This window comes from Typopeltis vanoorti, chromosome 9, assembly GCF_054136105.1.
Source record: "Typopeltis vanoorti isolate ZY-2024b chromosome 9, IOZ_Tvanoo_1.0, whole genome shotgun sequence".
Classification (NCBI taxonomy): Eukaryota; Metazoa; Arthropoda; class Arachnida; order Uropygi; family Thelyphonidae; genus Typopeltis; species Typopeltis vanoorti.
Genome location: NC_143557.1, coordinates 142,941,536 through 142,965,511, shown reverse-complemented (window position 1 = coordinate 142,965,511; position 23,976 = coordinate 142,941,536). Strand labels below are relative to the sequence as shown.

General features: G+C 33.8%; 1 protein-coding gene across 1 annotated transcript in view; it reads left to right on the top strand.

The window, feature by feature from the left end:
* The window catches only part of Gmd (GDP-mannose 4,6 dehydratase), a 133,501-nt gene extending 113,143 nt beyond the window's left edge, over positions 1–20,358 (top strand). Inside the window, exons 9-10 of the mRNA XM_090397715.1 lie at positions 1,916–1,984; positions 19,593–20,358. Coding sequence (XP_090253841.1) covers positions 1,916–1,984; positions 19,593–19,655 — 132 coding nt within the window. The 3' untranslated portion in view covers positions 19,656–20,358. The remainder of the gene's footprint in view (positions 1–1,915; positions 1,985–19,592) is intronic.
* The last annotated feature ends 3,618 nt before the right edge of the window (positions 20,359–23,976 follow it).

The following is a 23,976-nucleotide window of genomic DNA, read 5'->3' as shown; positions in this document are numbered from 1 at the left end:
AGGGCGCTCTACCTAGATAGGACTTTAGTGTCACCCACGTGATTGGGCTTAGTATTGTATGATATTTGTGTTCATGTTACATTAGTTGTTTTAGTAATCCCCAAAGATGTCCTAGTGACTTGGACGAAATATAGGAAGTATTGAACCTATGTTAATCCTTTCTGAGTGCTGTATACATTCCATTAAGCCTTCAACATAATGGATTTCCTCGAAGACTCGTCCACAAGATACTTTTCTCTGAACCCTGACAAAGACAACGAGATGATATACGTTATATTTCTACTATCGTCATCCCATACTTAGGGACAGTTTCCAAAAAGATTGCAAGACTCCTTAGACCACATAAAATAAGAGTGACCTTTAAACCTACAGAAACGATTAGACAATTCTTAAGATCTCCAAAAGATAGCCATCCAAATATACTGGAGTTTATAACATACCCTGCTCGTGCTGCTTGAATTACATCGGCCATACTTCAAGGAGCCTTGAAATTAGGCAAAAAAAAACACATAGTGACGTCAATAATAACAGAGAAGAAAAATTGGGGTTAGCTTTTCATTTCTCTAGAACGAACCATACCATAGAATGGGATAGAAGCACAATTCCTTACACATAGAGGATGACTTCCACTCCAGAATTTTTAAAAAATTCGGTAGGCCACAACAGTTGACCGCTGTACATAAAACCTTAACAGGAACCAAAGACTAATCTTACCCGTGATCTGGAAGACCCTTATTAGATCTCTCAACTCAGCAGTACTGAATTACGGTGCCAACTTAATACGTTCCTAAATAACAACAAGTGAGATCATGCACGCTCTATGCATGTATTGTACACACTCTGTTCTTTGTTTAATATAATCGGAATCGGTTGATTATAGTTTGTAACAGTTTTTACTTTTTAGTGCCTTACATCAGTTATGTACCCTGAAGGTGCCATGAAACTAGTTGGTATAACCTAGTTGTTTATTATATGCACATGATCAATATAATCCCATTAAAAGTCATTCCAAAACTTCTACCTATGTATGAGACCGGTTTACTCACATCATGGATGAGAATCGAACCCAGGTCTTCCCAACCAAAGGGCTTCATCTATACCAACTGAACTACGGAGTCCAAATAAAATACAGGTAACCCTCATATAATGCGGTTTCGATATAACGCGGTCTACAAATTGTAGAAACTCTTTCTTTTCATGTATTTTTCACCTCTGACTTAAAAATCAAAATTTATATTCGTTAAATTTGAGTTTGCTTGTATCGCGCATGTATTTATAAGTATCGAAGTTACATTAGGGGAAATACACTTTAGTATTCATGTACGTGTGATGAATCCGTTAAAGAATTCAGCTTAAAGAAATTAGCAGAAGGATTGCATTTGGCAAGAAAGTTAGGAAGTTATTTTATGGATAATGATCCCTCAATGGAGTGCTCCTGAAAATTCATTAGACAATTGTATATTTGTTTAGCTCCATATTATGAGCTTAATAAAAAAATTGCAGCATAGTGGCAAGCAAGGTCCTATTACTAACTTCTTGATAACTAAACCAGCTGAAGTATGCAAAGAGAATTATACAAATGGTGTCCAAGAGATTTCAAGTGATGACGAGGTCCCATCACTAAGAAATAAAGAACATCTACGAAATGTTCGTTTTGAAGACAGTGATGACAAAGATTCAAACAAGTAAATGTACAGTGAATCAGTTACTGCCATTTAAGCTATGTTTGATGTTTTAAGAACTGCATCTATTGAAAGAAGAGCTTCAGTGGTTATACATGAGTGAATTTATTAACGCTTCTGTTCATTAAAAGCTTAAGAATTATGTTATCGAGTCAGTTTACTGTATAATAACTTTTATGATTTTCTATGTAGTTAAAGGTGTATTTACTAAACTTGGTTCCTGATTTTTGTAGGATTTTTTGTTGGGAGATGCAACTAAAGCAAAGAGAAAATTGGGATGGAGTCCTAAAATTTCATTTGAGGTAGGTGAGAGAACAAAAATTATATTAATAATTGCAGAAAAGAAATCTTTCCTAAAACTAAATGTGATATTTGTAGATATATGAGAATGTTGCATTAACCTTATATATGGCTATTTGCTTATTGGTAATCCCAAACACAGAAGGTTGCTTGATATATAATAACAGATATAACTATTAATGAATGATGGCTGGTTATAATATTATATTATATTATAATGCATGTGTGTGTGTGGAAATGGAAAATGGAGTTACTAATATCAGGTCAGATTAACAATGATGGAAATATTCTTAGAAAAGGGCATACTGAATTAATGTCCTTTGAATGCACATGTGTGGGTAATAAGAAATGGAACAAATTGATTGCCATCTAAGAGAACATTGATTATCTCCATTTGCCCTCTTTTGAACAAAATTGAGGATTTTTATTTTCTTAATATATTACCTTAGATATTGGAGTAGTATTTTATAGTTGAGTGGATTTTGAGATGTTTTGGAGGTTAACTATTGTTAATGGAGGGGGAGTGCAGGGGGCATAAATAACAAGGGAAACCAAAAGAAAAAGAATTTGTTGAGATCTTGAAAAAACTTGTCAATTCTTAGAATGTATCTTCAAGATGGTGTAGAGGGTAATCCAAGATTTCATTGTTAATATTTTATCAACAGTTACAACTGTCTTTTCAACTGGTGGAAAAGAGGCAAAATACAACTGCTGTGAAGTGCAGTAAGGTAACTTTTGGATTAGAACAGATTGAAAAGAAGGGTTTAGCTTTGGTTTACCTAGTACAGCTCTTTGTAGAGAAGAGATCATGTACAGCCTAGTTTGAACAGTTGAAGTAGGATAGTATTTGCTGATAACAGTTGAGCGATTGAGGTTCTGTTAGAATTAACAGGTTGGGTTCAAATGATTGAATGCATTGTGTATTCCTTATTAAAGCCACAGATGCCAATGATTGGAATTTTTTTTGTGAGTCTTCTTCTTCTTCGTCTATGATCTCTTATGCTTTTAAGCATCGAGATTTTGCCAAAGAGATTTCCATGCCGTCCTGTCCAAGGTTTGTTGTTTTGCTTCTTTTCCAATTTTTCTTTAATTTACTTTTGCCAACCTTTCCTGGGTCTGCCTATGTTTCTTTTTCCTACTTTCTGGCTTTCGTATACAGTTTTTGCTATTCTTCCTTCTTCCATTTGATTGAGATGTCCAAACCATCTCATTTGGGCTTGTGTTATGAATTGATTCAGAGGTGCAACTTGAAGGCTGTCTCTTATGGTTTGATTTCTTATTCGATCTAGTCTTGTTTTTTTGCCACGTTCCTGAGATATTTCATTTCAATTTTTTGTAGTTTATTTGTGTTTCCTGTTGTTAAACACCAAGACTCACAACTGTATGTTAATGTTGGTAGAAACACTGAACGGTACACTGCCATTTTGTTATTTTGGGTGACTTCTTTCTTATCTAGGAGTGGGCCTTTCATTGCATAGAATAGCTTTGTTCCCCCTCTTATCCTGTTGTTAATTTCTGTGTCTAGTCTACCATCTTCTTGTATATATGATCCCAAGTATTTAAAGAAGTGGACTTGTTCCAGTTGGTGATTCTCTATTTTTATTGTGTGTTTTTGTTGATTTCTAGATATGATCATTGTTTTAGTTTTATTTATATTTATGGTCATATTCCTTTTCTTTGTTTCTTCATGCCAAATGTTGATATTGTACTGCAGATCTTCAGCTGTATTTGCTAGAATCACTACATCATCTGCAAAAGCCATATGTGAAATCCTAGTTTCTTTCAGTTTCCTGTATCCTAAGTGGAACTTTTTTGTTTTTGTTTGGCATGCCTTTAAAATTTCATCCATTACTATGATGAAGAGAAGAGGGCTGAGGATATAGCCTTGCCTCACTCCTACATTTGTTTCAAATTCTTTTATTACAGGTTCTTACATAATTTCTATTACTTTTGTAGAGGCTTTGTATGGCTGCTATTAAGTTATCTTGTATCTTGTTTTTCTTTAATGTTTGCCATATTAAGTGTCTGGGAACTCGGTCAAAGGCCTTTTCAAAATCTATAAAACATGAATGTAGTTCTTTTCCATATTCCAATGTTTTCTCTGATATTTGTCTAAGACTGAAGATAAGATCCTGTGTGCTTCTATTTTTTCGAAAGCCATATTGCATTCCATCCAGCGTGTCCTCTATTTGATTCCTAAGCCTCGCTTCTAAAATGCGGGTATATAATTTTCCTGGAACACTTAAAAGCGAAATTCCTCTATGGTTTTCACATTTGCAGTATCTCCTTTCTTAAATATGGGGATTATTATAGCTACTTCCCAGTCTTTGGGAATAATTTTCTTTTTCCATACAACATTGAATAGGTGTAAAAGAAATTTTATGGCTTTCGTTCCTAAATTCTTTACCATTTCTGGTGTTATTTGGTCATGGCCTGCTGATTTGCCCAGTTTTATTTTATTTATTGCTGCTAACAGTTCATTTGCATGAATTTCTTCACTCTTATCTTCTATTTTGCTTGTGTGTCTTGCTCTTAGGGTTCTATTTTTTCCATGTCCTGCATCTTCCAATAATTCTTGAAAGTACTGTTTCCATCTTTCCATGATGTCTTCGAAATTTGTGAGTAACTTTCCATCCTTATTTTTGATAAACTTTATGGGGCATTCTTTTTCTGACCTCATTCTTCTTAAAACATTATAGAAGAGTTTTTGGTTTCCTTTAAAATTTTGTTCTAAAGTATGTCCGAAGTCTTCCCAGCATTTTCTTTTCTCTGCTTTCACTAAGGTTTTAACTTTATTTCTTTGGTTGCTGTATAGTTCTCTATCAACCTGCAGCTTTGATGTTATATATCTCTTCCATAATTGCTTTTTCTTTTTAATTTCTTCTTTTAGTTCTTCAGTCCACCAGGGTGTTTTATGTTTCTTCTGTTTATTATTTAATGATACACTACAAATTTCTTTGCTTGTTTCTAGAAGAAGTGTTTTGAACCTGTACCATAGGTTTTCTACATCTTGGTCTTCATATCTCTTTTTCTACTTCTTTCATCTTCTCTTCTATATTACTTTTATACTCAATGGCTGTTTCTTCTTTCTTTAGTTTGTAGTTCTTTATCTTAACATTTATTTCCTTGCTACTTTTTCTACATTTTTCAACTTTTATTTTATGGATTGTTTCCAATACTAATAAGTAGTGGTCATTGCCTATTTCAGGACCTCTGTAGACTCTTGCATTTTTTGTATACTTCCAGTATGATCTGCTTATGATGGCGTAGTCAATTATAGATTTTTCGTTTCTATTGGGCTCTTCCCTGGTAAACTTATGGATTTCTTTATGCTTCAACATAGTATTCGCTATCACTAAATTATTTGTAAGGCAAAGATTTATTATTCTTTCTCCATTATTATTCCGGGTTATTTCTCCTTGTGATCCGAACACCTGTTTCGTGTCTTCATCTACTTGATTCCCTACCCGGCCATTAAGGTCTCCTAGTAGTATGATATGCCCTTGAACTTCTTCAATTGTTTTTTGTAAGAGTTCGAAGAATTCATCTTTAATTTCTTTATTGGCATTATCGTTTGGGCCATATGCAACAATTACAGTGAATACTTGGTTGTCTGATTTAAAATCTATAGTGATTGTCAATAACCTTTCGTTTATTAGTTGCCATTTAGTAATATATTCTTTGAGATCTGGTTTAATTATGCAAGCTACCCCTTGTTTTCCCCATTCTCTTGGGTTTACCCCTGAATAGAAAAGTATATACCCATCTTTCATTTTCTGGCAACCTTGACCTTTCTTTTTTGTTTCTGTGACTGCTAGCAAATCCAATCTTCATTTTTTAAATTCGTCAATTAATTCGTTTTCTTTTCCATGTAGACTTTTAATGTTCCATGTTCCATATCTCATGTACCTTTTTCCTCGCTTTGTCGTTAACCATTTAGGCATTTCGGCTATCTCTTTGTTATTTCTTTTAATGAGTGAAATTTTAAGGTGTGCAGGGGATTAGCCTTCAGCACCTGAGTCTGGTGATGGGGCTGCCGCCTTCGAGGCCCCCAGACCAGCCTATGAGGGAAGTGCTATCCTCTTGGTCTGCGGGAGGTATTTTATTTCCCTCCTACCCTTCATAGTAACCTATGATGAGCATTCCCCGATCTGCCACCACGGGACGCGCCTGATGGAGGTTACAGGTGTCCCCACATGGGGAGAGATTTTTATGATCCACAAAATGGTTGGAATTATGTAGTCTTTCATTGATAGTGGAGGAAGAAAAGGTATCATATATTCTATCATATAAAGTGATTGAGTGTATAAGATGACTCCCAAAATCTATTTTCAAAATGTTTAATTTGTGCTATGCTTACCATATAACAAAACCACAAATTTTGCACTTACCTGACAGCTTCTTACATTGCAAGATTCCATTAAGATTTAAAAAAAAAAAAAAAAAAAAAAAAACTACATTCTTACCTTCATCATAAAAATATGAAACAACTACCATCTTAGAGTAAAACTTCAGTTTAATATAAACCAAAATAATCACTTGACATTTCGACCTTCACATTAAGGTTATCATCTGGAGTTGCACTTAGGCGGTTTAAAAGTGGCATTAAGATTTATAATTGTGTATTCTATTTGTTACTGAAGGGTTTTTCATTAAAGGGTTATCAGAAAAAATTTATACAATTCTACACCATTATAATCTTAATGTTGCTTTTAAACCATCTATAAAATTTAAAAAAACATATTCAACTTCTCGCGGTTATTTAAGTCCGCGTGGTTAGCCTAGTGGCTGTGCACTTTGCAACCATATGCATGGGGAAGGAGTGTCCTAGGTTTGATGGTGACACAAGGAGCTGAAGGATCTTCCTCAGCCATAGTCTAGTTAGTCAGTCTTGGGCATGGACAGTAGGGTCCCCCCAGTTTATCCTGGGAGTTTTTCATCCTGCAAAGCAGGCAAACTGTCCTTGAGAACTCAACCCTACAGGACATAGGATACACTGGGGTGTAGGGCTGACCCCCTTATCCTGTGAACGGTTTGAGATCCGATGATTAATAAACTCTCGACACCGCAAGGTAAAACTCCAAGAAGATGAGATTCAACTCCTCTAAGGATCCTCTCCCCCCATTGACTTACCCTGGAGTTTATTGTATCTATTGCACCTGTAACTTACTTTACATTGGTGAAACTGGACAGACAATCCCTATCCGGAAAAAAACAAAAAACGAAGGACATTAAATTTAACAACTTTGATGATGCAGACCTCTCAGATCATGCTTTTAACACCCTAAAACCTGGTATGAATAGAAATTTAAAGAAGCCTGTGAAATTTTGATTAATCATCCTAATCTTAACAGTAATGGTGACATAAAAATCCCAAGAATTTGGATGGTGCACATTCAGCCCACTTTGTTCTTCAAGTTTTCCAGCAAACCCTGACTTTAGGACTCTAAGCAATTTTTTCAGGTTTTATTGGCCACCATTCATACTGTTTTGTTTTAATTTATATCTATACTTGTATGAGTAATTTTTGCGTGAACATGTTGCTCTCTAGCTTAATTTATTTTTGTAACCTAATAGTTAATAACAGGACTCTAGCTTTGATGTAGTAAGTTTTTTGCACCAGAGGTCAGCCCAATAGATTTAACAGCTGGCCAAATCAATGTAACTTTAGCATACCATGTAAATTGTAGTGAAGCTTGTTTCTTTGCATATATGTGTATACTCCAGATCATTATCATGCTTTTCAAGGATTTAGGCCTAGAGTAGCCTGTTATGGCCTTAGAAGTCATCGAGTTTCATTGAATCTCTTTAGAGGATGTCCTGATTTTCTTTTTCCTAACTGTTTGTAATTTATGGCTTGTTTTCGTAATCCTTCTGTTTTCATTCTTTCAATATGTTCCATTCATTTATGTTTATATTTTTAATTTTTTTCTATTACTGATTCCTGGCTTAATTCTTTCATAATTTCATTTCTTTAGAATACTCTATAATTTTTAGGTCATCTCTTACTACCTTTTTTTAAAGATAGGGATCCCTATTGCTTTTTTCCATTCTGTTGGTGGGTTATTTGTTGAAGAGATTTTATTTAAAAATGTCTTTCTTTGAACTTTATTCCTGTATATTTATGTAATTCTGAACCTAACTTATCTTCTCTAGGTGATTTTCCATTTCTTGCTTCTTTCAGGCTGATTTCTAATTCATCATCATCATAATCAAATTCCTGACATGTACCCTCAAGGGGTGTACAGGATATGATAGTACTACATGAAAAATTTACATCATTACTAACTTCCTATCTACAATTTTTCTCCAAATCAGTCTGTTACTTGTCAAGACTCCAATATTATCATTATCAGATCTTATATTTCTCTCGTCTAAGGCACATTGTACCGTATCAATCCACCTATATCTTGGTCTTCCTCTAGCTCGTTTTCCTGCCAACCTGGCAGAGAACACTTGTTTTGCTAATCTTTCGTTGCCCATTCTGTTTAAGTGACCATACCACCTGAGATTAGCTCTGCTAATGCATTCCTGGATGCCGACAGTGTCAAGTTCTTTCCTAATATCCTCGTTTTTAATCTGATATTGCCATTGATGCCATCTGTTCACGCCTCTAATCTTTCTCGGGACTCTAATATCTGCAGTCTCTAGTCTTTGGTCAAATGTTTTACTTCTGACCCAGCTGTCAGATCCATAAGTTAAAATTGGTTTGAACACTGTCTTGTATACAGCTAAGTTAGTGTTCCAACTAATTTCTCTTTTATTCCATATGAATTTATTCAGTTGACTTCCTACAATACCGGCTTTGTTGATTCTGTTGTATATTTCCATATTTAATTTACCATCTTCACTAAAAATCATACCTAAGTAGCTGAAATGTTTTACTTGTTCCACAGGTTCCCCGTTCACAACACTGTTGACATTTTCAACAATTCTACCTATTTTCATTGTCTTTGTATTTTTAATGCTGACCTTCATACAATATCTATTACAACAATTATTCAATTTAGTCAGGGAATCTTGCAGACTTGTAGTGGATTTATTCAGAAGTATAACATCGTCTGCATAAAACAAAGAGCTGACATTAACATCTCCAATTCTGATATCATGTTTAATACCACTTTCTTCATAATATGATCCATATAGATAATGAATAACAGGGGATAATGTACATCCTTGTCTCACACCAGATTTAACATTAAACCATCTTCCTGTACATCCTTCAATTCAAACTGCTGACTTACAACTCAAATACAGACTAAGTATTGCTTGAAATAATGCCCCATTGACACCATATAACTGTAACGTATTGAATAGCTCCTCTCTTGGCACCTTGTTATATGCCTTTTCCAGATAACCAGATAACCCCCTCTGAGACCTTGCATGAAGTTTGGCAAACCCCAAAAAATCGGTATGAGTCTTTCATCTTAAGTTTCAAGTTCAGCACACCTTTGGTTCTCCTCCGCTTTCTTTTGATTGTAAGTTGCTGGCCATCGGAAAGTTGTTTGAACTCTTTCTGACTGACTTCGGAGATGTTTACACTTAGAGCCTGCAAGCATTTCTCATACATACCAGTTTCAATAACAATCTTTATAATGCCACCATGTACAGCTTCGACGACAAAAACATTGCCTTTGTTTTTAACACTCTAACATATTCTTATTAAAGCAGTATATACAGTTAGCTTCAAAGGAGTTATTTACAAAAACATCTAATACAAACTATATCGAGACAAAGTTTATTTTTTTACAATATTCACATGGGACTAAACCTAAGTAAAAAATCGATGTAATGTGCTTTGGAATATTTAATATTTAAGCTACAATCGAGTTTTTACACGTTTGCTTATAATCGTATTCACTCGGTTCGGTTTGACTTCCACTGATCCAAATTAATTCATTTACCTGGACTTATAAGAAAATTACTGATATGATAATTTTAACGAAAAATAAATAAACAGTAGCAATACACTTAAAACGAATTAAAAATAATACAAAATAATGATAAATAAAATATTATGTTTTCAGTTTTAATTAAATTTGTAAGGAGAATACACAAGAGATCAACCAAAAATTGCTCCATGATGGACCAGTTGATCACGATCAATGGGTTGAACACCCCTGACCTATGTCATGGTCTTCCTCTGGGTTGTTTTCCTGCCAACCTTGCAGAGAACACTTGTTTTGCTAATCTTTCCTCGCCCATTCTGTTTTAAGTGACCATACCACCTGAGATTAGCCCTGCTAACGCATTCCTGAATGCTGACAATGTCAAGTTCTTTCCTAATATTCTCGTTTTTAATATGGTATTGTCATTGATGACATCTGTTCATGCCTCTAATCTTTCTTAGGACTCTCATATCTGTGATCTCTAGTCTTTGGTGAAGTGTTTTACTTCTGACCCAGCTCTCAGATCCATAAGTTAAAACTGGTTTTCAACACTGTTTTGTATACAGCTAATTTAGTGTTCTCTATCTAATTTCTCTTTTATTCCATATGAATTTATTCAATGGACTTCCTACCATACCAGCTTGTTGATTCTGTTGTCTACTTCCATATTTAATTTATCATCTTCACTAAAAATCATGCCTAAGTAGCTGAAATGTTTTACTTGTTCCACAGGTTCTCCGTTCACAACGCAGTTGACATTTTCAGCGATTCTGCCTATTTTAATTGTCTTTGTCTTTTTATTGCTGACCTTCATACCATATCTATTACAACAGTTATTCAATTTAGTCAGGGAATCTTGCAGACTTGTAGCAGATTTATTTAGAAGTATTACATCGTCAGCATAAATCAAAGAGCTGACATTAACATCTCCAATTTTGATATCATGTTTAATACCACTCTCCTTCATAATGTGATCCATATAGATAATGAATAACAGAGGGGATAATGTACATTCTTGTGTCACACCAGATTTAACATTAAACCACCTTCCTGTACTTCCTTTAATTCTAACTGCTGACTTACAACTCAAATAGAGACTAAGTATTGCTTGATATAATGCACCATTGACACCATATAACTGTAGAGTATTGAATAGCTTCTCTCTTGGTACCTTGTCATATGCCTTTTCCAGATAACCAAAACTTAAATACAGATCTTTGTTATATTCTCATGATTTCTCGACTAGTTGTCGTAAAGTGAAGATCTCATCCTGACAGCCTCTATTTGGCTTGAATCCAGCTTGTTCTTCACCAAGCTTTTCTTCCTCAATTCTTCTCAACCGTTTCTCAAGTATACTTGCATAAATCTTTCCAGGAACACTCAGTAGGGGAATACCTCTGTAATTCTCACATTCAGTTTTATTTCCCTTTTTATATATGGGTACTATGAAAGCTCTACTCCAATCATCCGGAATTCGTCCCTCTGTCCAGGCTTTCTGAACTATGCAGTGCAGACTCTGTAAGACTTTTATACCACCATACTTCAGCATTTCTGGTCGAATATCATCTACTCCTGCTGCCTTTCCACATTTCAAGCCATCACAAAGTAATTCTCCATACTTCAAGAATATCTTTTTTTTTCTGTTTTCATGTCACCTTTATCATCTCCAACTCCTTTTACAGCAATCTTTCATCCATTTCTAAGATTCTTCAACAACCTCCAGAATATTTTATCACCTTCTTGATATTTATTTTCTATGTTCTTGCCAAAGTCCTCCCATGACTTTTGTTTAGCTAGTTTTACACAATATTTCGCTTTCTTACGTTTGTCTCTGTATTCTCTAAGAGCAAAAGCTGACTTATTTGCCAGAAACTTTTGATATGCTTTCTTCTTCTCCTTCACTGCCTCTTTAACTTCCTGTCCACCATGGAGTTCTGATTTTTCTATCCTTGCAGACAACCTCACCACATGCCTCTCTGGCTGAATCAATCAGGGTTTTCTTGAAGGCTTGCCAGTGAATATCCAAGGTTTGTTTCCTGTTCTCAAACTCTTTCATTTTTTCTTCACTAATCTTTGTGTATTTTAATCTACAGTTCACATCTGAGAGCTGCTCAACTTTTATTTGCTTTAAAACTTTCTTACATATTATTCTTTTCAGTATGAAATTCAATATTATCCTGCTCAAGATTAGATAGTGATGACTTCCAATTTCAAATCCTCTGTACACCCTAGTGTCCTGCGCCATGGAGAAAACATCACTATCAACAATAACATAGCCAACGAGACTTTTCTTATTCCTTGCCTCTTCTCTCCATGTCAATTTGTGAACATTTTTATGTTCAAACATGGTGTTAGTAATAACCAGTCCATGTCCTGAGCAGAAATCCAACAGGTATTTGCCATTATTATTAGCTTTGTTCTTTTCTCCAAATTTTCCCAAAATATTTTTGCATGTCTGTGATCATTTCCTACCCTGCTATTTAGATCCCCAACAAGGACCAACTTTTCCTTTTTTATTGTGTCAGTTGCTTTTTCTAAAGCCTCAAAAAAACTCCTCCACTTCTACCTTAATAGAACCTTCTGTAAGACCATAGGCACAAATAAGTCTCATTGTCCAGTTCCCCATTCTGATATTTGCCCACATTACTCTACTTGAGACTGCCTGCCATTCAGGAAAATTAGCCTCGTATTTAGTGTTGAATACTATGGCTACCCGTTCTTTTCCTCGATTGTCGTTACCTGAATATAAGTTTGTATTTATTGCTCAGAAAGGTCTCACCAGATTTTGTCTTTTTTGTTTCCTTATTATGTCAATCTGGTACTTATCTAATTCCTCAGCTTGCTCCATTTCTTTGCCATTCAGGATTCTTATGTTGATAGTACCAATCTTTAACTGTGGTGATGTTGAATTGGGGTATGTTTTCAGATTTGTTCCAGTAGCTGACTTTTCGCTGTTCTCCCTGGTTCCCTTGCAAAAACAATGGGGGCCTTGTTTAACTGGGCGACTCCCCACCTGGCATGAAATTTTGTCATGTTATACCATCATTTTGTATTTGGGTTTTATGCAAATAAGAATACAATTTGGTCAGCTAAATCCCAAATTGGCAGCCCATCCTCGTTCGTTCAGTATCCAGGTAGATACCCAACAGGGTGCACCACAAGAAGGTGAGGATTGGACATTAGGTCAGAAGCCCTGGTCGGTTTTCCGTATTCCTTTAAAGGCTATGTGGAGGTCTCCTCTCAGTTATACAGCTTTGATCCTTAAGCACTCCTATTTAATTTACCATCTTCAGCAAAAAATTGTGCCCAAGTAGCTGAAATGTTTTACTTGTTCTATAGGTTCTCCATTCACAATGTAGTTGATATTTTCAGTGCATCTGCCTATTTTCGTTGTCTTTGTCTTGTTATTGCTGACCTTCATACCATATCTATTACAACAGTTATTAGTCAGGGAATCTTACCAACTTGTTGGATTTATTTAGAAGTATATCTTCTGCATAAAGCAAAGAGCTGACATTAACATCTCCCCAGTTTTGATTCAGGTTTAATATCACTTTCCTTCATAATGTGATCCATATAGATAATGAATAACAGAGGGGATAAAGTAAGTATATCCTTGTCTGACAGAGTTAACATTAAACCATCTTCCTGTACTTCCTTCAGTTCTAACTTCTGACTTGCAACTCAAATAAAGACTAAGTATTGCTTGATATAATGCCCCACTGACCTCATACAACTGTAGTGTTTTGAATAGATTCTATTGTGGCATCTTGTCATATGCCTTTTCCAGATCTACAAAACATAAATACAGATCTTTGTTATATTCCCATGATTTCTTTACAATTTGTCCTTAAGTGAAAATCTGATCCTGACATCCTCTATTAGTTTGCATACTTTTCTCAGTATTCTCTACTCCATTATCACATTTTACTCTCTTCATACAGATGGCACTCACTCTTAAAAAAAAAAAAAAAAACTTCATGAATATTTTCTCACCAGTCTGGATTTCTGCAAATCTTTCAGCTTTTGCAATTAACACATCTTAAACATACTGCACCAAACACATTTTCACGTTACTGACAATGATGTAATTCAATATTAAATATATTAGTTTTTCTTAAAATCTAACAACTCAATCTATGAAAAATTCAAAAAAAAAAAAAAAAACTATTGCTTTGCCAATACATTAACTTAATATTTTTAATTGTAATTTTAAAAAATTACTTATCTTTCTGCAGTTCTCTAAATACACAACCTTTCATGATTAAGGCTTGAGAATATAGGAAAGGCATATGACAAGATGCTAAGAGTGAAACTGTTCAAAATATTGTATGGTGTAAACAGAACATTATATTCAGTGGTGGCGCTAGGGTCTTTGCTGCCCACATGCAATTTCTATCTAAGCACCCTGTAATGATCCGGGCGTGTGTGTGTGTGTGTGTACCCCGGTGGCAGCGCCCGCACATGCTCTTAATGCCCGCTTCCGCTGGCCCTGATTATATTAAAAGTTACATTGTCTGCATTTAAGTTGTACGGCAGTGGTTAGAATTGAAAGAGGTACATCAAGATGGTTTAATGATAAATCAAGTATGAGACAAGTGTACATGTTTCAAATGTTATTCATCATCTATTTTGATCGCATTAAGGAAGGAAGTTACATTAGGCCTGATATCAAAATTGGAGATTCTGATTTTTAGTAGAACCTGTGGCATAGTAATTAAATAATTAAACAACACGGAAAAACCACAGTGATATCTTTAGTTAGTAAAAGACAGATATTTTGTACTAAAATTAATAGTACATCTTCAGTGTCTGTAACAGTAATAGGAATGGAATACAAGCAAAACGTTCGGTGGATCACCTATTAAAATAAAATTGTTACCGCGTGCTAGGAAATAATAGAAATAACAAATTTAATCTATCAAGATAAATGGTTTTTTACATAAGATAAAAGTCTCCCAGATCTTTGAGAGAGAGACATACAGTCATTTCTATTTAAATTTGGTCGGTGTAAGATCATTTCGCAACTTTCTTTGAATAAGAGTTCATATTTGAATCTGAATCTATGGAGGAGAACTGCTTTATCCCACTAGACACTGAGTAGAGTCAATACTGGCTATGCCAGACCAGACTTCAGAGGTTTGTTATAATCAATGTAATATTGATGTTCTTTTATTCTTTTTTCCAAAGAATGGCTAGTTTGTCCAAAATAAGAGACATCGCATTTGTAAAGTATTTGGTAAATGCCAGCCAAAGATAGAGAAGACAGTTTATCATTTGTAGACAGTAATAAAGAAGAAATTTTGTTGATAAGAATATATGTTGGAATCAATTAATACTTTTTCAGAATTCTACCTATAGGTTCTGAAATCCTGGAATGTATGGAATAGGAACTCTGTGGACTGTTGAAGAAACTGTAGATGTTGGAACATAAGAGTCAAGTATCTGTTGGATTTGATTGGAGTTGTAATCATTCGATTCTATTAACTTTTTAATGATGGAAAGTTCTTGTTGTAAGATTATTTGGGGAGAGCAAACTTTATGTGCTCTATGAATTAGAGATTTAAGAATGCCAAATTTTTGAGACATGTGGTGCGCAGACTTTTTGTGAATGTATCTACCAGTAAATGTGGATTTTCGAAAGATGCTTGCAGATAAGGTACCAGAAGACGTTCTAGTAAGGAGGATGTCCAAAAATGGTAAAGTACCAGGGTTTTCTTTTTCCATAGTGAATTGGATGCGTGAGTGAAGTTTATTTATCTGTTGTAGAAAAGTGGAAAGTTCATCTTCAGTGTGTGGCCAAACAGCAGAAACATCATCGACGTAACAGTACCAAAGAGATGGTTGAGGATGAATGGATGAGAACATAGTATCTTCGAATTGTTTCAAATAGCAGTTTGCAAAAGGTGGAGACAGAGGGCTACCCATGGCAGTACCTTCAATTTGTTTGTAGATTTTGTTTTTCCAACTGAAATAACCTGAGTGGATGACCTATTCGAATATCCTTGCGATATCTCGAGGGTAATCTTCATATAAAGAATTGACTGTGTCGGTTAATGGGATATTGGTGAACAGAAAAATGATGTCAAAACTGACTAATATTTCAGAATCTGTAATTTTAACATCCTTGATTTTTTCAAGAAAATCTGTTGAGTTTTTTATATAGGATCTGGAATGACCAGTGAGAGCACTTAAGGAACGTGATAATACTTTTGCAATCCGATAAGTTGGAGAATCAATACAATTTACAATAGTTGTACAGGGCAGCCTTCTTTATGGATTTTTGAGAGTCCATAAAGACGAGGAGTTCTTCCAAAGTAGGTGTGTATTTTATCCACGTAGTTAGGATCCCAACTTATAACCTCATCAAGGAATTTATTTAGTTGTTTAATTTGTGAATTAGTAGGATTACGTGTGATCTCTTGGTAGATCGTGGTGTCTTCTAATAGGCTGGATACTTTTGTCTCATAGTCAGTCTTATTTCGTGATTACAATAGCTTTTCCTTTATCGACCTTAGAAATGGATATTGTATTATCTTTTCTTAAAGAACTTAGACCTTTCATTTCAGCATTTGATAAATTGCATGGAGGTAATTTGCTTTTGAATAAAGAAGTCGCAACTTCAAAACGTAGTTTGTTGGAATCTTCGCTAGGAAGTCCTTATAGATTGCATTCTATATTATGTAAGAAATTCTATATTCTATATTATGTAAGGCCCTTTGCTAAAGCACTAGTTTCAGCGGTGGATAATGGGCGATCGGAAATGTTTACAATCCATTTATTTGTAGACGTACTATCAGATGTAAGGTTTTTCTTTTGCTTGTTATATAAAGAGTTGTATTTTTGCATAAGATTTTGAAAATTTCTCTCATAAGTCTGGGATAATGATTGTTTTGATAAGCAAAGAACATTATCCAATAATTCTTCATTAAGAACAGCTGAAATGTCTTCTTCGAGAACTGATATAGAATTGAAAAAAAGTCTGCACACCACATGTCTCAAAAATTTTGCATTCTTAAATCTCTAATTCATAGAGCACTTAAAGTTTGCTCATCCCCAATAATCTTACAACAAGAACTTTACATCATTAAAAGTTAATGGAATCAAATGATTACAACTCCAATCAAACGCAACAGATACTTGATTCTTATATTCCAACACCTACAGTTTCTTCAACAGTCTGCAGATTTCCTATTCCATACATTCCAGGAATCTCAGAACCTACAGATAGAATTCTGAAAAAGTATCAATTGATTCCAACATATATTCCTATCAACAAAATTTCTTCTTTATTACCTTCTACAAAGGATAAACTGTCTTCTCTGTCTTTGGCTGGCGTTTACCAAATACCTTGCGAATGCACTGTCTCTTATTTTGGACAAACTGACCATTCTTTGGAAAAAAGAATAAAAGAACATCAATATTATATTGATTATAATATTGATGGTCTGGCACAGCACAGCAGTATTGACTCTACTCATAGTGTCCAGTGGGATAAAGCAGTTCTCCTCCATAGATGCAGATTCAGATATGAGCGCTTATTCATTGAAAGATGTGAAACTATCTTACACCGACCAAATTTAAATAGAAATGACTGTATGTCTCTCTCTCAAAGATCTGGGAGACTTTTATCTTATGTAAAAAACCATTTATCTTGATAGATTAAATTTGTTATTTCTATTATTTCCTAACACGCGGTAACAATTTTATTTTAATAGGTGATCCACCGAACGTTTTGCTTGTATTCCATTCTTATTACTGTTACAAATACTGAAGATGTACTATTAATTTTAGTACGAAATATCTGTCCTTTTACAAATTAAAGATATCACTGAGTTTTTACGTGTTGCTTTATTATTTAAAATTGGAGATGTTAAGCTCCACTCTGGGATAAATTCCCCACTTACTGGATACCTGGAGAGGGAAAGAGAAGTAGAGATAGACAGAAGACCAGTTGGAGAGACAAACTTACTCTAACAGCAGGACCAACTAGGTCGAGAAGAGCCCAAAATCATGTTGAATGGAGTAACACGAGAAAGTCCTTTGCCCAGCAGTGGGATTCTACAGGCTGACAACAACCAAAAAAAATCTCCATTCTTTACTTTATGCAGATGATGTTCTACTAATAAATAAATCCAGTATGATGATATTTTTTATTAATCTTTTATTTAAATAATTTTTTGGTTAATTAGAGTAGTATTTAGCCAAGCATATGTTTAATCACATCTAACAGAGAACTGTGGCATTTGGGGCCGGGGGGGGGAGATTTCTTGACACCTGAAAATCATAGAATTCACCTGTTTTGATTCTCATTACAGTAGAATGGTTGGCAGAGTGATAGCGTATCTGCTCTCCAGCCAAAAGGCTGTGGGTTTGAATCCCACTGTGGGCATTGATGTTGTGATTGTCTGTGGAAATTCTAGTGGTGTGCAGTAGATGCTGTTGGTGGATTGAGTGGTGGAGACAGAGTTGTAGAGTAGGTGCCCTCCCTCGATGAGTCTTTGGACTGCCTGGAGGTGTCACATAATAAATGCTCAAATAAATTGCATATGGAACGTTTATGTTACTTTTGAATGTATTTTGCAAATATTGAAATAATGCTTAAATGTTTAATCACAAGTTCTCAATAAGAGAACAACAGTCCACAAATGCATTGTAATATTGCATTGCATACAATAATATTGTATGATAATACAATATTATTGTATCCTCCTCTAAGGCCATAACATCTACTTGACTCTGCATTGCTCTCACCAGTTTTGCATCATCTGTAAACAGCTACATATCACCAGTTAAACCATCCAATATCATTAATATGCAAATTGAACAACAATGGTCCCAAAACTGGCCCCTGTGCACACCACTAGTGACCTTCCTCTTTTGGGATACTGCAACCCCATATACAATTTTCGGATACGTATCTGACAGCTAATCACTGATCCAACTCTGAACTCTGTTATCCAATCCCATCTGTTTCAATTTATTTAAGAGCTTGTCGTGTTCAGTCTGTCAAAAACTTTTGTAAAATTTTAGTATACCACTATATATGCATTTCTCCTGTCCAAGATATTTGTTAGCTTATTAGATACGTGAGTAAGTTGGTAAAACATGATATCCCTTTAACAAACCCATGCTGATAACCACAGAGAATACTGCTGTTATCAAATCATTTTCGTATCCTACTTCTCACCAATCTCTCTAGTACCTTCACCACAACTTCAGATATACAGATTGTCACAGGATTATCACCACCTTTATGCAGTGGAAGAACAAATTTAATTTCTTTCCACTCCCTTGGAAACTGTGCTGTTTTAGGACGTTCATTAAACAGGCATGCCAATTCCCTGAAGCACCTTTATTCTTATTATTTATTGACTTCTTCTTGTAATGGTTCTCATGCAAATATTGCACCACTGATCACTTTACAGTACTCCTGACTTATTTGGATATATCATTAACAAAAATAGTCGAGGCAAGGGGGGGGGGGGGTCTTTGGTGAATGCATTTTTATCATGGCCAGTAGGATTTTGTATAATTTGTCAAACCCTGATGATAACCATTTTGGTGGTCGATCATGTCCATTATTGACATTCTTTAAGCAATTGAGTTTTTTTAAATCTTTGAACTGTTTAATGTATAAATAATATTGACATGACCATGATATGAATATATAATAATGGATTTTTTTGTTTGTTTCATTATTCATTCTTTTGTTTTCTAGCAATTGGTAAAGAGAATGGTTGATGCAGATATTGCTCTGATGCAGAAAAATCCTGCAGCATAGGTCATTGCAAAAAAAAATAAATATAAATAAAAATAAGACTTTCTTGTCATTCCATGTTAAAATTAAAAGAGAAATATTATACCAGTTGACTTCAGGAGTATTCTTGAAAGAACAAGGGAAAATGTGCCTTCTGGACATGATTTATCACTTTCCATGTTGGTATGGAAGTAGAATTCGGGGAACAATATCAGTATATTTATGGCGTTTTGCATTGCAAACGAATTAGACTTCTAATAGATTTTATATATATTTTTTAATATTATGTGAGTGGGAGTTTGTTAATTATATTTGTAATGTGTTTTGGAAATATTAGTTAATTGCTACTCTGTTAGTGCTTTTAATATTTTCTTAATGTCAAATTTGCCAGGGTTATCCAGAATGTTATTTTAAAACAGTAAATTATGTTCATGCTGTCAGACTTCATTTAAATTTTTATTTTAAATGAAGTTAAAATGAATATTTCAGAGCTATTTTTTATTGTAATTTTTCTATTTTATTGTAGTATTTTTAAAATATTTTCAGTTTTCATCATGAACTTTTATTACATTCAGTGAATTCTGATATCCAGATATCAAATTGATGCTATTGTAAATATTGAAATGAAATAACATTTTACTTAATCTTTTTTGTTCTTTCTTTAAAGTTAAAACATAATTGTAATGTCTGATTTGTATGTAGAGCCACTCTACTTCACCAACCAGAGGCTACGATATCTAGCAGATGAAATAACTAATATAAAATTTTTAATTTATATTAAAAAATATATATATATATAGAGAGAGAGAGAGAGATGGAAATAGATCGGCTACCAAAAGGGGTAGATAAATATAGACCAAAGGGGGGGGGGGGGGAGACTAGCTGCAAGATGAAGAGATCAGTGAAGCTGGAATAGTCAAATGCCTAATCCTTGAAGAGAAAAAGATTTATATTAAAAGAGTAATTAAAAAAGATATACCTGGTCATATACTTTTAGACAGTAGGAATGACAAAATATTTGGAATTGGGCTTGTTGAGCCAGAAACATACGGTAAGAAAAAGGCATTGCAGATGAGCTCAACTAAGTGAACTTAAATATATACATCTTCAATAGATGAAAATAAAACCAGTAAACAAAGAAGATAATGAATTAAATTATGAAAACTAAAAATAACACCCAAAAGGTTGTGCTGACCATTTCAAAATGGCCAGCACAACCATCATGTTGTTGGTTTTATATGCACTTTACTAGTTTTTGTTCCTTTTTGCTCTTGAAATTTTAAATTTTTTAAAATTCTTTAGTTTTTATAATTCTTAATTTTTCAAAATCTATAGTCTATTTGATTCATCATTTTTTGTTTGTTTACTGTTTTTTTTCATTTTTTGATTATTAAAGATGCATAGTTGCAAGATGCAAGTTCACATAATTGAACTTCATTTTCAACACACTCTTACCATATGTTTTTGGCTCAATTGAGTTTCACTCCAAATATTTTGTCATCTTTACCTTCTAAAAGTATACAACCAGGAATGTCTTTTTAATACTTTTTAAGATAAATAAAATTATATTAGTCATTTAACTTAGCCTCTTATTTGTATGCCTTATAATATGCGAGCAAGATTTTGTTTTCACTGATATTACTTTCATTATGATTTTTTTTTAATTGATATTCATAAAGTTATTTATTTAGTTTTGTAGCCCTAAATTTATAAATTTTTTTTGCCTATTTTATCTGTTACAACAAAATACATAACAGATTGTTTTTTCTTTTTTTTTTTTTGTTATTGAATGGCTAATATATATATAGCTTTGTGTTAGTGCTAGTAATTCATTCATTATGTGTATATCCCTATATTGTCAGTCTAATAGTGTAAGTAGGAAAAGAATACCATTTTTTTGCCTACTTACACTGTCTGTTAATTTAAAAAAAAAAAAAAAAATTGAATTACTATTTCAAATTTTTGAAAAATCCAGTACCCACTTATAAGTATAGTATTTTTCAAATATTTCAAAATAGTTTTTTACAATTTATACTTAACTCTCTAATTGTTTCTCCCCTACCCCAGCACCATACAATTTCTTATAACCATCTTTAATAACAAGTCAGTTGTATACCTTTGTAACAAAATTTAAGATCCTGTTTTCATATAAAATTTTAAAATTATGTGGATGTTATTTATGAAGAACCTTTATAAGAGCTTTTTAGCTCTGGATGAGTTAGGTGGTAAAGGAGAAAGTTTTTTTTATTCTGTAAATCAACTGCAGTTAACATCCTACATAACAAGTACAAATGTGCATAATATTCAGACAATAATCATTTAAATTCAGTCTCTATAAATGATGGAATTATTAAATATACATCAAAATTGTAGTCATTCATTGAAATTTTTGTTAATTTTTTTTTTTATCGTGTCATTTCATTTGTGATCTGTATGTAATATGTAAAGTGTTTGATTGGAACTACTATTCCTCTTGATTTCAGTTTATACATCCTGATAATGTTATTACATAAATTTAAGGATAAAAAAACACATTGAGGGAAAAGAATTTAAAGTTCATTGAACAAAAAACTTTACAGATTGTATTTCTCTAGTGTATCACTAGTGTTGCCAGAACAAAAGAGACTACAAGGTAAACAATTAATGTAATAAATTTGAATCACTTAAAGAATCAGCTTTTGTGATTATTTGAATAATATTGCAAATTTAAAAGAAATTTTTTTAACATACAAGGATGGTCTGAAAAGTTCTCGACCTCAACCATAGATAGTAACACTATTGACAAGATTTTTTTCTAAGTTGGTACATCTGTCATAAGTATCCATGTGAAATTGCAAGTCATTCTATCAAGTAGTTTGTTTTACACAGCTGTCTGAAGCAAAAGTGTTGTCTGTATCCCTTGAAATGGAATAAAATTGAATATCGTGCAGTTATAAAATTCATTGTAAAAGTAGGTTTAATGGCAAAAAAAATTCATTCGAAGTTCATAAAAGTTTATGGATGCTCTTCTCCTTCATTTTCGACAATTAAGAAATGGGCTGCCATGTTTAAACATGGCCGTACTAGCTTGAAGATGATCCACGTGAAGTACATCCAAAAAGTGTAAACACCAGAAATCATTGAGCAAGTGCACGATATATGGTATTGGATGACCGGCAAGTCAAAGTGCATGAAATTGCTATGACTATAGGCATTTCAAAAGAACATGAAGGATATATTTTGCATGAAGAATTGCAAATGAAGAAGCTTTGTGTAAGATGGGTGCTGCACTTTCTCACAGCAGATCAAAAATACACTCGCATGAAAATCTCTGAACAGTGCTTGGATTTTAACAAGAATAAAACTGATTGTATATGTCGATTTATTACTATGGATGAGACATGGATTCACCATTACATACCAGAATCAAAACAGTGGACAGAAGTCAGTTGTTCAGTGGCAAAGAAGATAAAGTCAGTTCCATCAGCAAGAAAGGTCATGGCATCAATATTTTAGGATGCTAAAGGCATTTTGTTTATTAATTATCTTGAAAAGGGTAAAACAATAACCAGGAAATATTATTCCGATCTTTTAACCAGACTAGACGAAAAAAATTTGTGAGAAAAGACCCGGTTTGCAGAAGAAAGAAATCATCTTTCATCGCCTTCCTACAAATGTGTGTTTTGGCAATGAGAAAATTAAGGGATCTGCATTATGAATTGTTGGAACATCCACCCTATTCCCCAGATTTGGCTCCCTCTGACTTCTATCTCGTCCCCAAACTAAAACTCTTCCTTGCTGGTCAGCATTTTTCTTCGAATCAAGAAGTGATTACAGCTGTAGAGGGGTATTTTGCAGATCTTCTGAGAACCACTACAGGGATGGGATAATGGCGCTGGAGCATCACTAGAATAAATGTATTAGTCTTAAAGGAAATTATGTTGAAAAATAAAAATAATTTTGAAATTATAAATTCGTTTTTTTCATTGTTAGGCCGAGACCTTTTCAGACTACCCTCGTACTTATATATGTTAATGCCATACTATCACCATATTATGACACAAATCTAAACATACTAATTTGATAAAAGTGGATAGAATGTGCATGTTTTTCATATCTAACCTCAGTTGAACACTTAGCTTGACTATAATAGTTGAGACTATATGATCAAGGAATGTAGTATACACCAGAAAGAAACCAAAGATGTACTTTTATCTCTTTTGAAGTAGTGGAAAAAAAAAGAGTAGAGTTTTTGAAATGGAGAGGAGGCGGCTGATAATTGGAATGTTCTTAAAAATGAGCAACTCGTTTTTTCAGAAAGATTTTTAACATATCAAATAATTATTCTGTTATGATTTTTATCAAA